This window comes from Drosophila rhopaloa, unplaced genomic scaffold (genome assembly GCF_018152115.1).
Source record: "Drosophila rhopaloa isolate 14029-0021.01 unplaced genomic scaffold, ASM1815211v1 contig_155, whole genome shotgun sequence".
In the NCBI taxonomy this organism is placed as follows: domain Eukaryota; kingdom Metazoa; phylum Arthropoda; class Insecta; order Diptera; family Drosophilidae; genus Drosophila; species Drosophila rhopaloa.
Window position 1 is genome coordinate 15,242,696 of NW_025335034.1, and position 14,399 is coordinate 15,257,094.

General features: G+C 37.1%; 1 protein-coding gene across 2 annotated transcripts; it reads left to right on the plus strand.

Moving 5' to 3' along the window:
• The first annotated feature begins 9,025 nt into the window (after positions 1-9,025).
• Positions 9,026-9,663, plus strand: LOC123037245. Of its 2 annotated transcripts, XM_044457120.1 has the most exons (3): positions 9,026-9,078; positions 9,139-9,196; positions 9,257-9,594. In XM_044457120.1, exons 2-3 carry the CDS (start codon positions 9,178-9,180, stop codon positions 9,577-9,579), a joined length of 342 nt encoding a protein of 113 aa, XP_044313055.1. In that variant the 5' UTR covers positions 9,026-9,078; positions 9,139-9,177; the 3' UTR covers positions 9,580-9,594. The 2 variants fall into 2 exon arrangements, with proteins under 2 accessions (XP_044313055.1, XP_044313054.1); XM_044457119.1 differs by having other exon boundaries at positions 9,045-9,196; positions 9,257-9,663.
• The last annotated feature ends 4,736 nt before the right edge of the window (positions 9,664-14,399 follow it).

Sequence of the window (14,399 nt, forward strand, 5' to 3'; positions counted from 1 at the left end):
AACCTCCGCGCTCCAGAGTGCGAACTCCTCGGACGGCCGCTGCCGATCTCCCGCTCTCGCTCCAGCGGAGTAAAGCGGGCGGGAGCGCGGTTTAAGCTTTAATTAGTCTCATGTATACAGCTGAATAAAGCACACTGAATAATACCACGACGCCCCCGACTTCTTCATTTTTTCGTCTTCCTTTGCGTTTGCGCCGTGGGAATTATTTCTGCCAACCAACTCATTTTTGTGGAAGGATCGCCCCTCTACAACAACCATTATTTATTGAAAAAAAGGTTTTTTTAATGTCTGTTTCTTTCATGAGAATCTGATGAAATCCAGATTCTAAATCAATTGTTGAAAAGTATTTTGCCTTTCCAAGGTTTGACAAAATTACTGAAGGATCCTGCATTGGGTATCTGTCAGGTATTGTATTTTCATTTAATTTTTATACCCTTGCAGAGGGTATTATAATTTCAGTCAAAAGTTTGCAACGCAGTGAAGGAGACATTTCCGACCCTATAAAGTATATATATTCTTGATCAGCATCACCACGAGAGTCGATCTAGCCATGTCCGTCTGTCCGTCCGTTTCTACGCAAACTAGTCCCTCAGTTTTAAAGCTGTCTGCTTGAAACTTTCCCAAAAGTTGTCTTTCTATTGCAGGTAGTATATAAGTCGGAACGAGCCGGATCGGGCGACTATATCATATAGCTGCCATATATATTCATTTCCTGAGTAATCGGTTTGTTACGTCCGTAAGTAAAAATTGTTTTGTTAATTAATAAAGTCAATTTTCTATTGACTCCTTCATAATAGTCCATTATGGATAATTTACCCTGGCTGAGAACACTTAACTCCTGTTCAATAATAAGGATAGGACGTTTGTCACTGTAGACAAAGTCTAGTCTGGCCATTATGGCATCGAAGTTTAAAACTGTACCGTTATGGGTTAAGGCGTCATTGGGTATCCCTGTTCTTTTGTTTCTTAATATTGATAATGCTGAAAAAAATCTTTCGCTACCTCTGGCATATTGACCCATAGCTTTTTCAGCTGATTCCCTCCAGCTAACATATTTGTCTTCTTCACCCCTATACTCTCTGACAGATTTGATGATCTCATAAGATGTTTCGCATTTAATATTTGAATCAACTATTTCTACTTGATAATCTTCAACTTTCTTTATTTTATTAGCAAGCTGTGATTTTAAACTTACTATCTCTTCTTTTAATGGATTCAATTCACAATTAACAATTTGTTTAATTAATTCTCCTACATTTATCATTGTGTTAATTGCATGTGTAGGCTCTTGAGGGGTAATTACGTTGTGAGGCCTTTTATTACTTGGACCTGCTTGTTCTGGATTCATTTTTAAAATATTTTCAAAATCTTTAATTCTTCCACTTTGTATTTTTATATTTCTTATAATTTTTCTTAATTAATATACAAAAATATTCTCGCTCACGACTTGTCCTTCTTCCAGCCGATGATCCTTGTTGGGGTCTTCTCTTGATTGATGATCCTGTTGGGGTCTTTTTTTGTTTTGTCTTCCTTCTTTATTTGGTTTGTCTTCCTTCTTTATTTGGCGAGGGATTGCCCTACAGCCTGGTATTTTTTTGTTTTTTCTTTTTGATGATTTGTAGATTTTTGTATTCAACTTATTAGTTGAATTTTTTCTTTTGTAGATTTTGAATTTTTTTTTTGTAGACTTTCCTTTTGTATAATTAATGGTTCACTTTTTTGAATTTTTTGCTGGTGTTGGTTCTTTTTTATTTTATTGTTCACTTTTGTAACTTTTTGGTTGGTAATTTTATTTTTTTTAATTTTATAACTTTATGTGTCCGGAGCAGTGAAAAATTTTTTTTTTGACAAGCACTACTTTTATTAGGGAGGTTTTTATATATTTTTTTTAAAAAATGGATTATTGCATTTATTGATTTCCACTTTTAAAGATTTGTTTAGATTAAAACACACTTTTTTTGGTTTTAATTGGTTATTTTGATTTAAGGAGGATTATTGCATTTATTGATTTCCTGCCTTTTTTATAACACAATTTTTTTTTATTTTCAGCGGGTTGTATCTGGGTTTTTTTTAGCCGCACTAAGTTCATTTTTTCACATAAAAACTTTTTTGAACTTTTTTTTTAATTTTTATGCCTTGCTTGGTTTTAACTATGCGGCCCCACGTTGGGCGCCAATTAACGATCTCCTTAGTGATTCGGTTAAAAAAATTTATTTTTATTTAATTAACTTCACTTATCACTAACATTTCATAGGTTGCACTTAAAATAGTTCACTGCTCCGATCTTATACTTAATTCACTTCTATTGGTCTTATTCTTTCGGATATCAAAAACGGACTGCATTTGGGCTGAATGATTAATAATCAAACCTCGGCTTAAAAGATTTTATCTTCAAAAATTGATTAAGAGAGTGACTCAAGAGAGCCGGCAAAATAGGATGATGAAATTTGGCAATTGAATCTGAAATCGAGATTCTGCCGAGCTTCGAGGGTCGCTTTGGGCTCCGATGTTTAGAATATCGGCTGAGGATGTTTACAGAATCCGTTCAATGCGGAGTGTGAAATGATATGGGTGGGAACCAGTCGAAGGCGTAGTTGAATGAAATAGCTGACTACGGGTTTATCTAGGAGTCAGTTCTGAATTATATGGAAATTGGGCTGGGCTCAAAGTTGTTTATAAATCGGGTAAGTGGCCCTAAGTAATGTGTTATATAACTTGCATACAAAAATAAGATTTGGAAAGACTTTTGTCAATAGCTTATATACTGCGCGAAAAATTCAAAAAATCATTAAATTTTAACCGATTTCACCCTATTGTTCCTATGGGAGCTATAGGATATAGACGTCCGGTCGCCACGCGCTTTTACCCTGATCAAGGTATGAATAAAAAAATAAGATTTGGAAAGACTTTTGTCAATAGCTTTTACACTGCGCGAAATATCTTCCTTTCTTGCAAGTTATATCCGATTGTTCCTATGGAATCTGCGATTGCTCAAACTTGATCAGCGTACACATGTTTTAGGATGATTGTGAAAGTTTCAGATCGCCAGCTTTTAAACTGAGCTCGCAAACGGTGTTGAAACAGACGGACGGACGGACAGACGGACAGATGGACATGGCTATATCGACTCCCCTATTGATCCTAATCAAGAATATATTTTCTTTATAGGGTAGGAAACGTCTCCTTCACTGAGTTACAAACTTGTGACTAAAATTATAATACCCTCTGCAAGGGTATAAAAATATTCGCGGCTGTTCCCAAAAATAACAAGAGAGAACGCTATAGTCGGGTGCCCCGACTATCAGATACCCGTTACTCAGGTAAAGGGAGTGCGAGGGAGATGGAGATAGAAACTTTGATCACGCATAACTTTTTAACGAATGGTCCGATTTGAAAAAGTTCTTCTATATTTCGATAGGTATTGATAAACACAATAAAACTGCATTTTTACTTTTCCGAAATATTTAAATTTTTAAAATCGTATATAAGCGATTTTGGGCGTTAAAGGGGGCGTGGCACCTTTTTGAAACAAACTTGCGCTGCGTAGGAACTCCTAGAATCTGCATGCAAAATGCCAATCTTCTAGCTTTTATAGTTTCCGAGATCTCAGCGTTCATACGGACAGACAGACGGACAGACAGACGGACAGACGGACAGACAGACGGACAGACGGACATGGCTATATCGACTCGGCTAGTGACCCTGATCAAGAATATATATACTTTATAGGGTCGGAAACGCTTCCTTCTAGCTGTTACATACTTTTGCACGAATACAATATACCCTTTTACTCTACGAGTAACGGGTATAAAAATAATAGACCCGAATGTAGGCAAAGCCTACCGGTTCAAAATACTAGAATTAAAAGTAAAAAAAAATGCATTGAAAATCATAACAAACAAGAAAGGAAAGCTAATTTCGGGCGGAGCCGAAGTTGATATACCCTTGCAGAATACTCTGTAAATTATATTCTCCAAAATTATTCATCCCAACTTCCTAACTTTAAAAACACCAAAGTAATGGCATTTCCAATCTTTCAGTTATATGGCAGCTATAGGATATAAGCCGATCCTTATGAAATTTGATAGGTCGGATTGATTGGCCAAAAATAAAACCCATAGAAAATCCCAACTTCCTAACTTAACAAACACCAAAGTTATGGCATTTCCGATCAATCAGTTATATGGCGGCTATAGGATATAGTCGGCCGATTCCGTCCGTTCCGACATATAAGTTAACACAATACGAATTCGCAACCAAAGTTGGCCACGCGCATCCGGTATTGCACCAGCAAGTAGAAGTGCAAGGGCAACTTCCCGGCATCGGTCAGTAGCTCCCAAAAAGTGCTGACTGCAGCGTCTGAACCACTTCCCGCTGCAGCGATGACAACGGCAAAGCTCCGACGTTGGCAGAGGCAGCGACAAAGTTATTGGGTATAAATATGGCAATTTCTTTAAACATAATTTAGTTCCAATTTTTATGAAAATAAATACGGACCAAGTGTCCTAAAATTTATATTTTTTTAAATACTGAAGTCACTCGTGTTTAACTGGCGCCCAACGTTTAAGGGTCCTGTCCGCGGAAATATCCATGGTATCGAATCAAAGGAACACTCGTAAGAGCACCACATAGGCTGCCCGGGTTCCACCGATCCGAAAAATAAGTCGCGTCTCCAAAAATCACCTGCAAGTGCACCCCATAGGCTGCCCTGGTAACACCGGAAAAAAGGCGCACCAAAGGAAAGGCAACACTGCTGGACGACCCGCCAAGAAAAGGACTCACTTACATCAGACTGCAGGCGATCGCCGTAGACAACTGGACGGGAGTGTCAGGAAAAGGTACCCCAGTAGCAAGGAGCAAAAAGGACTACTACCAACTGACCGGTTCAGGATGAATTTTATTTTACTGTAAGCTAACTTTTAATTACAAACCACAAACCAAATAAGAAATCACAAAAGTGAAACATACCTAAAACAAATCTTTTAAACAAAAGCTAAAAAAGCTAAAACAAAGGCAAAAAAGCCACAACAAAAGCAAAAACAAAGCAAAGAAACACACAAAACAAATCATATCTAAATCTAAAAAATTATTATTTTAAGAATTTAGATTTAACATACAACCCTACACAAACAAAAAATATTTTATTACAATGGCTAATCCTAATAATCTGATCAGCCCCGCGATGCTACCCAATAGTGGGGTACAAGCTCCTGAAATAAACCAAGTCCCAGCAAACTTAGTTAATATGCAAGCCCAAATACAAGAAATAGTAGAGAGAATTCTAAATCAAAAATTAAATCCAGATTCAGTGCCGCTACTCGATCAAACCTATACTGCTAATGCAAATAATATGAATGAATTTGACAGAGTCCCAGACATAGTAAAAAGCCTCAGGGAATTTTCTGGCAAGCAGGAGAATTCAGCTCTTGGAGAAAGAGCGTAGAGAGAATAATAAAAATTTATTTATTAACAGAAGGATCCCCCAGGTACTATTCAATTTTAAATGTTATTAGAAACAAAATAGTAGGTAATGCAGACTCAGTTCTAGAATCATATAACACACCACTAAACTGGACAGCAATCTCCAAATGTTTAACAGCCCACTACGCTGATACGACATTAGAATATCAGATGACTTCGCTAGTACAGGGTAATCAAACCACAGCAGATTTCTACCAACAGGTCTATACTCACTTATCACTCATCTTGAACAAAATTTCATGCATGGAAATGGGAAGAGAATCAATCGACCTTTTTGCCAAATCTTACAGAGACAAGGCGCTTGATACTTTTATTAGAGGTCTTAACGGCGACTTGCCTAGACTGCTAGGTACTAAAGAGCCGGCAGATCTTCCATCTGCACTTCAACTTTGCGAAAGACTAGAAAATCAAAATTTCACAACCAATTACGCCAATAATAATCAAAACAATTCAAGAAAATTTGAAGGCCCTACTAGAGGACCTGCCTTACCAAAAAAAATTGGCACAGCAACCATTCAACACAGCTAGACAACCATTTATCCCACATTTAGCTCACGTTCCACAGACCCCGAAAACGACACCCTATTTCCACAGCAGCAAATGCAATTCAGTGGACATCGACAACAATATTCTGCTTACCCAGCAATACAACCACCACGTTCATTGGCTCCAAAACCTCAGCCTAAGCCAGAACCTATGGATATAGATAAAAGTTTACAGACAAGACAAATAAATTATATGAACAGACCAAATAATGGAATGCAGGGAAAACGACCACCACCTCAAATGACAAGCGGACTGGTAGATAAAAGACAGAGAAATTTTCACATAAACACTGAACAAGAACAGACATTAGAAAATACCGACCAATTAACGGAAACTGACGAGACAGCAGCTGAATACTACGCGGAAATTCCAGATTTCGAACAAGAAACAGAGGAAACCGAATATAATGGCCTTTACTTTTTAGAGTAAAATCCTCTTCATTCAATGTAAAACCGGTGATGGAGAGATGGTCAAAATTTTAATAGACACCGGCTCTAATAAAAATTATATCCAACCGCGATTGGTAAAAAAACCAATCGAAAATAATAAATCTTTTTATGTAAGCTCCGTAGCCGGAGATATCCATATCACCCACCACGCAATTGCCAACCCATTTGACTTAAAAGATACATTTGTTAAATTCTTTTTACTACCCTCATTAAAATCTTTCGATGCTATTATAGGAAATTATACACTTCGCGAAATCAACGCTCAAATAAATATGCAGGAAGGTTACATTTTAATTAAAAACAAGAAAGAACGCTATAGTCGAGTGCCTCGACTATTAGATACCCGTTACTCAGCTAAACGATTGCAACTGTGTACAATGTAAATACATACATATGTATATGCTTACATACATACACACATACGCCATCGTTTGACTCAGACCTCCAACTTGGCTAACTTGATTTGATTTGCATAGTTCTTGGGATATAGTTCGGTATTGACAAATGAAAACCATCGCAATTTCCTTTAATAGAAATCCTTATCGAGAATTAACGTTGACTCTGTTGAGCACCTTGGCCAGCTGTTCCAAAGTCATCCGTTACATGGCGCCATGAAAGGCGGAAATGTAGGCGCTAGCCAGGCTTAAGCGTTTAATGGGTGTTTGGGCGTTAGAGTGGGCGTGGCAAACTTTTATTCAGCCAATCGATAGGTATTGACGAAACAAATACATATCAATTAAAATTTTCATAATAGCATCAAAACTGTGGCCACAGCTTGTGGCTTGTGGGCGTCAGAGGGGGCGTGGCACCATTTTGAAACAAACTTGCGCTGCGTAGGAACTCCTAAAATCTACATGCAAAATGCCAATCTTCTAGCTTTTATAGTTTCCGAGATCTCAGCGTTCATACGGACGGACAGACAGAAGGACAGACGAACATGGCTAGATCGACTCGGCTAGTGATCCTGAACAAGAATATATATACTTTATAGGGTCGGAAACGCTTCCTTCTACCTGTTACATACTTTTGCACGAATACAATATACCCTTTTACTCTACGAGTAACGGGTATAACAAACGTAAAATTAAAATAAAACATAAAGCTTCTCCCGAAGTCAACAAGTTAGATATTCGAATAGACCATACAACAAAAAAGCAAAAAGAAAATTTAAAAATTATTTGCTTAAAATTTCCAAACTTATTTGGCGACCCGGACGAAAAACTGACATACACCACCAAAGTAGAAGCCACTATTAGAAGTACAAACGAAAGTCCAATATACTCGAGGCACTACCCATACCCAGAAGCTCTTAGGCCCGAAGTCGAAAAACAAATACAAGAGCTACTCGAAAACGGCGTAATTAGACCTTCAAGGTCTCCGTATAATTCTCCAATATGGATTGTACCCAAAAAAATGGATGCCTCCGGACAGAAAAAACATATTCCAGACAGATACCCTATAACAGACATAAACAATGTACTGGCACAACTAGGACAAAATAAATTTTTTTCTGTTTTAGACCTTAAAAGTGGATTTCACCAAATCCCACTCAGACAATCAGACATAGAAAAAACCGCATTTTCAGTAAATCAAGGCAAAAATAAGTTTACCAGACTTCCGTTTGGACTTAAAAATGCCCCTTCCATTTTTCAAAGAGCGCTAGATGACATTCAAAATTCTTGAAGGCGCAAACATGAGAATTCAGTTAGATAAATGCGAACTTTTTAAGAAAAAAGTTGAATTTGTAGGATTTTTAGTAGCAGATACCGGTATTAAGAAAAATCCGGAAAAGGTGAGAGCAATCGTCGAATTCCCCGAACCAAAGACACTTAAAGATCTTCGTTCCTTTTTAGGACTGTCAGGGTTCTACCGTCGCTTCATTAAAGATTATGCAAAGCTTGGAAAGCCCCTGACAGCGCTTTTAAGAGGGGAAGAGGGACGAGGCCGTATCTCAAAAAATGCCTCAAGCAAAACTCTGATTGATCTTGACAAAGAGGCAAGGGAAGCATTTAGAAAATTAAAACAAACTCTCGCCTCCGACGGGGTAATGTTATCATATCCACACTACAATAAAGAATTTTAATTAACTACCAATGCTTCAGATTATGCTATTGGTGCCGTATTGGCCCAAGAAGACAAACCTATAATGTTTATTTCTAGGACTCTAAGTAAGGCAGAAGAAAGTTATGCCCCTAACAAAAAGGAATTGCTAGCTATAATTTGGTCTATACAGACTCTTAGAAATTTTCTGTACGGTCCGACTAAAGTGAAAATATTTACAGACTACGAATCTCTCACACACCCAACTAACCCTAAAAGCCGTAACGATCAGATGAAGAAATGGAAAGCAATTCTAGAGGGGTACAATCACGAACTGTTCCACAAACCTGGCAAAGCAAACGTTGTTGCCGATGCTCTGAGTAGACCTCCCATTCAAACGCGAGGGGAAGTAAACACACTAACAGGTAGAGCTGCAAAAAAATCGATGGTACTATCGATAATATCGATGGCTGGCCGCCGGTGACCGTCTACGATATTTTTTAGACTATCACGATAGTATTACAAAAAATTTTCATCACTTGGATTTCGAAGAATTAAGAAGGTAAACACGTTTGGATGCGAAAAATTAAATATTTACTAATTTTTTTTTTGTTTTCGACAGCAATATTCAAATTTTGGTGGTTTCGGTGGTTCCTTAAAAATGGATGGCGAGGGAAAAAGTAAGTGGATGGAAAAGATATTAAGAGATTAAATTCACAAATATTTTTTTTTCACAAAAGATGGAGACAAGGATGTGGAGCAGACAGCATCGAAAGGTATTGAAGAAGTGGGCAAGGCGCAAGAGAAATCTTTGAAAAAGTTGAGCCGACTGGCAAGTTCGGTGTGGGATCTCTTTGAGAAAACAAAAGATGGTAGACAAGCAAAATGCCGAATTTGTAAAAAAATTTACAAAACTAGCGGAAACACTAGCAACCTTGCTGACCATTTAAGGAGATTCCACCCAACTCACAGCCAGTACAAGGCCACACAACCGACAATAAAGACATTGTTTACTAACGATGAGTACGACAGCAATTCGGTCCGAAAAGCAAGTCTTGATTAGCGTTGATGGGCATGATTGCTAAGGACATACAACCTTTTTCTATTGTGGAGGACGAAGGGTTTAGGAAGTTTGTCAAGCTGTTAGATCGTGAAAATGAAAAACATGTACATAGAGCTCAGTGAAAAACTACAGTTGATGCTTGACAAAGTCGATCAGTGTGCGATTACAACGGACTGCTGGACAAGCAAAGCCAACACTGGTTATTTGACCATAACTGTTCACTTCATTGACGGAAACTTCCAGCTAAATTCGGCAGTATTGGCAACACAGCCACTCCTATGTGCAACAAATCATTCTGCTGACAATATCGCATCATCATTGCGCGCAGAACTGATAAAATGGAATCTGTTGCCAAAAGTTTGCGCAATAGTTTTATCCGTAACTATGCTAGCAACATGGTGAAGGCATGTGAACTTCTTGAGAAAAGACATCTTCCGTGCTATGCTCATGTCCTTAACCTGGTAATACAAGACTGCCTTGCTATAAAAGAGATTCATACAGTGTTAGCTAAATGCAAGCGAATAGTGACCTTTTTTAAAAGCAGCACAATTGCCTATGAAAAATTCAAAATAGCTCAAGGTCTCGGCAAGCCATACAGCCTGAAACAGGAGGTATGCACACGCTGGAACAGCGCTTTCCAAATGGTCGAGCGCATACTCTTAACCAAAGAGTTTATTTCACCAATGCTGCTTAGCTTGTCCATGGCGCCGGAGCCGCTGGCAGCAGACGATGTTACTTTATTGGAGGATTTGAAAGACCTGCTGGCTCCGTTTGATGAAGTAACGAAGCAATTGTCTTCGAGCACAAAAGTGACTGTGTCCAGTGTAATTCCCATTTCAAATGGACTTGTCCAAAGTCTAAATGAAAAATGCGACCAGTTAAGGACAGCAGAAGGAAAAACACTGTGCCACCTTTTAATAGAGAAGTGTAAAAAACGACTATTTCCTTATGAAGAACGGTCCTTCACACGCTTGGCTAAAATTTTGGATCCTCGATTTAAAAAAGAGGGTTTCCGGTCTCATTTTAATGCGGAGCAAGCCGTTTCTCTCCTCGAGAAAACAATTTCATCTCTCCCTCAAGCCAATAAGGAACCCACTTTCACTCCGGAACCACCAAAACAAAAAACGTCGCTACTTCATTTTGTGAAACAAAATATTGATTTGAAGCAAAGATCTAATAAAGTTGAGTCAATCATACAGCTAAGGCAGTATTTCGAACGCATGAACTTAGAAGAAACTCATGATCCTTTAGAATATTGGAAGGTAAGTTAATTCTTTCTATTCTTTCTATTATTATTTTTTATTTTTTTTTACTGCAGCAACATGAACAAGAGATGCCCCAACTGGCTATAAGCGCAAAGCAGGGACTGTGCATTCCCGCAACTTCCACGGAATCTGAACGAATGTTTTCCAAGGCGGGCCTTACTATATCCGATCGACGGGCATCGTTAAAACCAAAGACTGTTAATATTCTTTTGTTTATAAACAAAAACTGGTTCCTTACAAAGGAAAAGTATTAGAATTAATCCTGCCAAAGCTATTAAAGAAAAGGTCTCACTTAAATTTAAACAAATTAAACTAATTGTGTTTTTAATTGTAAATAATTGAAAATTAAAATTTTCCTAATTACACTATTTTTAATAAATAATTGCCTAAAGGAATGCCCCTATTATATTGGTTTTACATGAATACCCCTAATGTTTACATCTGGGCGATATTATCGCGATAGTATCGATGTTTACTCCGCAAAAATTCAAAACTATCGATGGTGCTACTATCGATTTTTTTGCAGCTCTACTAACAGGCACTATTCACAGCAGTTCTAGTTCTCCTGACAGACTAATACCAATGGCAGAAGAACCAGTAAATGTTTTATTATACTATTATATTTAGGAAATACACCCTCCTATAAATTCGAACTTGTTTTTCCCACGTTAAAATTTTTTATAAGATTTCTGAATTAAAAATTGGTTCTGTAATAATGTGTCTTTATTACAGAACCAATTTTTAATTCAGAAATCTTATAAAAAATTTTAAGAGATAGACTCAACCCGTCCGTCATTAACGGAATTCATACAGACGAAAAAACCTTAGGTCAACTTCAGGAAATCTATCCACTTTTCAATAAATATAAAACCAGATTCTCAAGCAGACTAGTTAAAGATTTAAAAGACGAAACTGATCAAGAGAATGCAATTATAACAGAGCATAGAAGAGCACATAGAAATAGCAATGAAAACAAACAACAATTGTTTCCACACATGAGGGCCAAGATAATAAAACTTGTAAAAGAATGCCAAATTTGTAAGGAACATAAATACGAAAGACACCCCAACAAACCAGAGTTACAAAAAACACCAATACCACAACACCCAGGTCAAATTGATTGATTTTTACCTCACATGCAAACAAGTCGTTTTGACTGCAATAGATAAATTTTCAAAATTTGCACAGGCTAGGATAGTCAAATCTCGAGCAACTCAAGACATAAAAGAACCTTTAAAAGATTTATTAATCAATTTTGGTATCCCAGAAATAGTAGTAATGGATAATGAGAAATCACTTGGTTCGGCTCCCGTAATGCGGATGCTACAAGATCAATTTAATATCGAAGTTTACAAAACACCTCCATATAACAGTTTAGCAAACCGCCAAATCGAACGTTTCCATTCCACACTGTCAGAAATTATTCGGTGCCAAAAGGCCGACAAAGTACACGCTTCGTTAAAAGATCTTATAGACAGATCAGTTGTCAAATATAATTATTCAATACACTCAACCACTAACAGAAAACCAGTTGACTTATTTTTTGGAAGAAAGGTAGCACTTAACCCTAAACTACAACAAACAGAGAGACAAAAAATTACAGAGAACATTACAACCACTCAGGAAAAAGACCTAACATACCATAACAAAAGTAGAGATCAAATAAAAAAATATTCCCCAGGAGATAAGATATTTGTTCAAAATAATAAAATATTAGGTACAAAACTATCCGCCAGTTATAAAAAGAAACTGTAAAAGAAGACAGAAACACCACAGTACTAACAGAAACTGGAAGAATTATTCATAAACAACTTATTCGAAATTAAATCACATTTACAGAACCCTTTTCACTGCGTGCGCTGCTGACGTACAAATAACTGACTACACGAAATCCAATATCGTGACTCTAATTACCGGACTGGCAAAGGTTCAAACGGGAACCTTCAGATTAATTCATATTATTGACTTAGAAAAATACGAAGAAACACTTGAAAAAATTAATTACACTGCTAACTATAAATTAAAAACATACGACCCAATATTGCCATTTATAACCGAAGAAATTAGAATTTCAAAAAATTTTATTAATAACCTCAAGATTAAGAGTAGAAGGAAAAGATATATAGATTTATTAGGCAGCGCCTGGAAATGGTTAGCTGGATCTCCCGACAGTAGAGATTTCGAAATAGTTCAGGAAAAAATAAATTCAGCATTAACTAACAACAACAATCAAGTTATTCTAAACAGACTTATCGTAGAAAAAATAAATAATATCACCCAGACCAATGCAAATCTTATAAACAGCTTAAAATACGGAGGAGATCCTCAAAGAGACACTAGCACAATATTAATGTTTCAAATTAAAATGCTTAAAGAAGAAATTGTCAACTTAAACCACGCAATACAATGGGCAAAAACAGATATTAGTAACACCCAGATATTAGGAGATGAAGAGGTAAATGAAGTTATAAAAACACTTGATCAAGACCAGTTGCCATACACTAATTTTGAAGAAGCCATGAAAATAGCAGAAGTAAGCGTAGCAAGCAATGGGCCAACACTTATTTATATCATTAAAATTCCTATAACCGACACCAACTATTGTGAAGAACTTTTAATCAAACCAATAAAAATTGGTCAATATGTTAATAAAATTCAAAGCGAAAATGTAATCAAATGTAAAGGAAAACTTTTTGCAAAAATTGTAATAATTATAAAGAGATAACCATTTGTACACAAAGAAATATGATAGACATAAGTAATTCCTCTTGCCTACCAAATTTATTAAAAAGTTGCACTGCCACCTGCACTCGAATCAACAACCAACACATTTAGTTATTGACGAACTCACACCTGGAGTCATTCTACTCAACAAATTCTCCGGCAACGTACAAATAAATGGGACATCTACAAGTCTCAACGGAACCTTTGTTATTAACTTCAGCAATTCCACAATTAATATTGATGGACAGACCTTCACCAACAAAGACACGGTACACTATCACCCGATGCCAGCAATTCTCCAAACTGAGATGACCATAGAAGAAAAGCTATCATTAGAATTGGTAAAAGAACTGAACATCAACAATACCAAGACCTTGGAACTGCTAAAAACAACATCGCATACAGCCGATTTTCTAATAAGTTCCATAATAATCATCGGACTAACTGCACTAGCTAGCCGCTTCTAGATTAAAAGGGTCAAAATACTGCACATCAACAAAATAGCTTCTGATAACGAGATCAATGACCGCATCGAGCGTGGACACTCGATTTTAAAGGTGGAGGAGTTAACACAAAACGAATTCGCAACCAAAGTTGGCCACGCGCATCCGGTATTGCACCAGCAAGTAGAAGTGCAAGGGCAACTTCCCGGTCAGTAGCTCCCAAAAAGTGCTGACTGCAGCGTCTGAACCACTTCCCGCTGCAGCGACGACAACGCCAAAGCTCCGACGTTGGCAGAGGCAGCGACAAAGTTATTAGGTATAAATATGGCAATTTCTGTAAACATAATTTAGTTCCAATTTTTGTGCAAATAAATACGGACCAAATGTC